The sequence below is a fragment of the Vanderwaltozyma polyspora genome, genomic scaffold (assembly GCF_000150035.1).
Source record: "Vanderwaltozyma polyspora DSM 70294 KpolScaffold1020 genomic scaffold, whole genome shotgun sequence".
Taxonomy (NCBI): Eukaryota; Fungi; Ascomycota; class Saccharomycetes; order Saccharomycetales; family Saccharomycetaceae; genus Vanderwaltozyma; species Vanderwaltozyma polyspora.
This window is the reverse complement of record NW_001834658.1, coordinates 112408-115792: the sequence shown is the minus strand read 5'-3', so window position 1 is coordinate 115792 and position 3385 is coordinate 112408. Positions and strand designations below refer to the sequence as shown.

The window sequence follows — 3385 nt, the reverse complement described above, 5'->3', positions numbered from 1 at the left end:
AAGAATATTCTTACACTTACTTGGTTACTTTTTTTGAAGTCGTTTCATCTAGAATAGTTAAAACTTCAACAATTGGATAAATACGCAATCTCAAGTATTCTTTTAACTTCCAATTTCCAGTTTCCATTTTTTTTTATGTTGAAGCCTTTATCTGTCTTAATTTAAGCCCAGTCGTTCGTTTAAATGGTCTTTACTCGATTCGGTCAACATATAAGAATAAGAACTCGAAAATATTCATATTATTTCATCATATCTTGTGTTGGACTACCATATACTTTAATAAGTATAGTGTTACTTTATGTGTTCGAAGGTTTTAAAGATCGTAAAATATTGTAGTGTTAGCTAGTATCTCTCTGTATAGAGATGCCTTCTTATTTTTTTATTTTTTGGGAAAGAACTCTGCATAAAGATATTTCATCTTACCGAACTTTAAAAATGATCTTGGATTAGTTGGCTAAGTTAAATCTAAATCTAAATTTCAATTATTAATTATTATTAGATTATTATATTTTCGTACTATTGCTGAAATAGTCTACGGTTTCTAATAATTGAATACTACTATTATTGTTATTATTAGATGGTGGGATCACTCGCACTCACACCCACATTCATACACATGCACTTGAACATACAGTTATCTACTGATTAAAAATTTCGAACTATTTTAGCCTCTGTAGAATTATTTTTTAGAAAGAAAGGAAAAAGCCTCACATTAGTACTCTTACTTTAGGTCTATCATGCTAATGGATCAAATCAAATGCTATTTGGATAAATATTTACCTGGTATTTCATCAAGGGTACGATTTGAACCATTATATGAAATACATTTACCTTCTTTAGTATTAGGAATAACATTCACTACAGTTTTAGGTCCTTTATTACATGCCGTAATTGGCAGTGTTTTATCTAGTTTAGTTACATTATTAAAGTACTTAATTATCATTGGGACTGTTGTAGCTTCAATTGTAGTTGCTACATCAAGAAATAAAAATATTAAAGAAATTGAAAATGACGATCGAGTGATTAGAGATGATCCTAAAATAACCAAAGGCAAATTAGAGTCAAGGGATGAATTAGTTACTTTTGCTATTAATTCTTATAATGAAACAACGCATAATCAACTCCAACAAGACACTTCATTTGATAATACAATTCAAAAGATAAGTAAAGATTTTAATAAGGAACCAAGAAAGGAAGATTTCGAAAAACTAAAGTATTATGATATACCAATTGTTAAATCTAGAAGAGATAGAAGTGGACAAATAGTAGATAGTGGTAACCCTTATGAAAACTTTATAAATTTAGCCGAAAACAAGTAGCATTCGTATATTTAAAATAAATATTTTATAGTAATTACTATTATTATGGTAACCTCTAGTTTATCTCAAGTTTGATCTTTCATGCTTTAAGCTCTTTGATTGGGAATTCTCCCCTAACCCAACACTATAAGCTTGCCTTGTATCTTTTGCTTATTCGATGTCCTTATTGTGACAATTAATTATATACATTTTATTTAATTTGAAATGCTTAAATTTAATTAATTAATACTGAAGAAAACGCTTTAAGAATTATACACCTATTATTAAAACATTTTGGATATACAAACTTATAAAAATTTAAATGATTTATAAGGATGAAAAAAGTAGATGAGATTTATATCAATTAATGAGTTTCACCTGGGATTTCGAAAACGATTTGCTTACCAGTCAATTTGTTGTAAACAGATTGGAAAGATTCCAATTTGTAGTCAACTTGTTGAATGTCCTTAGAGTCCAACAAAACCTTTTGGATCTTGTTACCACCAACTAAGTATCTAACTCTCTTACCAACAATTTCAGTTGGGTAGACCATGTCTTCCAAGATTTTGTCGTGGACAGCAGTCAAAGTTCTGGATCTTGGTCTCTTTTGAGTTTGTCTAGATCTTCTAGATGGCTTTGGCAAGATTCTTCTTTCAGCCAAGAAGATGACGTGACGGTCTGGGAACTTCTTTTCCAATTCACGGGTCAATTTAGTTTGAACCTTGTGGTAGGCAGCCAAAGATGGGACTGGAACGAAGATAGCCAAAGCTTTCTTACCACCGGAGACATCAATCTATTAATAAAAAATAAAATAAAAACTTGTTAGTAAACTTGAATTATTATAAGAAAAACCATTATTTTTTACAAAAACTGAGAAAAATGATACCAATGCTTCCACTATCACTATTATGACCTTAGCATGAAGTCTTTCTATCAATGTTTCAAAATATCCATTTCAGATGTCGAATATCTCTGAGACGATATTTTTTTTTTGGCAAAAAGAGTGACATAAATCCATCGATCGACACTTCAACCATATTTTAATCTTGATAAAGTTCATCCATACTTCCACCTAACCCATCGATACCCATAGTTTCTCATATATCTATTATCCTCAATAAATCAGTTTCTATAATTTGGAAATTATCATTATTCTTGTATTTGATTTCGGTTTTGATAAATTATTAATTAATATAACATACTTCTCTGATAGATTTGATTTGCAATGGTCTCAATTCAGCCTTCAAATCAGCGGAAGAGTTTTCCAATTCAATGAAAGCTTGAGCAACTTGTAATTCCAATTCAGTTGGAGCTTGAGACAAAATCTTAGCTTGAGCAGACATTTTGTTGATGATCTTTCTACTTCTTGATGGTGTATTAACTATATATATGATAAATGTAACTATTAACTATTAAATATCAACTTCAAGATATATCAACAAAATATAGTAACGTAGTCTACACTATTGGATATCGTGTATTAGGTTAATAGACGCAATACCGAATCCCATCAATCACTGTTTGAAAGAGAGATGATGATGATGAAGATGATGGATGTCAATTGAAGAATTATTGAAAATTGACAAAGCAAAAGAAGGTTTAGTTAGTGAAGATGCAATCGAATGCGTTTGGAACTGGACTGGAGCTCATTTGCTAGGCTATAAGAAAGAGATGATGGTGCAGAACGAATAGAAATTATGAAAGGTGAAGTTCAAGAGAGTGAGAGTGAAGTTCAAGAGAGTGTGTGTTTGTGTGTATGTGTAGATGTGGGTATGTAGGTATATGATAATTAGTGAGTAAGCGAGTGAGTGAGCAGTGTTGGTGGGATTGGTAAATTGTGCTTGTTTGAGTTATTTCGAATACCACCATCAATTGAACAGAACAGCATATCAATACAATGAGTTCACTAACAGACCATATGCTTGAGTGAGGTTAGACTAGAAGATTGACAGGTTACTTTTGGAGTTGTCAGTCTAAGTTGGTGAAATTTTTCAAACGCATTACACAGAGACCCATCGCGTCGTAGAAGGAACACTGCCTAGTTAGTGCGTGGACTTGTTGGTAAAATAGCGAGAGTTCCTCTCTGG

General features: G+C 31.5%; 2 protein-coding genes across 2 annotated transcripts; one reads left to right on the top strand and one right to left on the bottom strand.

Moving 5' to 3' along the window:
- Positions 1 to 737: 737 nt before the first annotated feature.
- On the top strand, positions 738 to 1319 carry Kpol_1020p50 (uncharacterized protein; the record flags this gene model as incomplete). Its single annotated transcript, XM_001644748.1, has 1 exon — positions 738 to 1319. The coding sequence occupies one exon, from the start codon at positions 738 to 740 to the stop codon at positions 1317 to 1319; it is 582 nt and encodes a 193-aa protein (XP_001644798.1).
- A 343-nt stretch (positions 1320 to 1662) lies between these two features.
- On the bottom strand, positions 1663 to 2641 carry RPS7A (40S ribosomal protein eS7; the record flags this gene model as incomplete). Its single annotated transcript, XM_001644747.1, has 2 exons — positions 1663 to 2091; positions 2501 to 2641. 2 exons carry the CDS (start codon positions 2639 to 2641, stop codon positions 1663 to 1665), a joined length of 570 nt encoding a protein of 189 aa, XP_001644797.1.
- Positions 2642 to 3385: the final 744 nt, after the last annotated feature.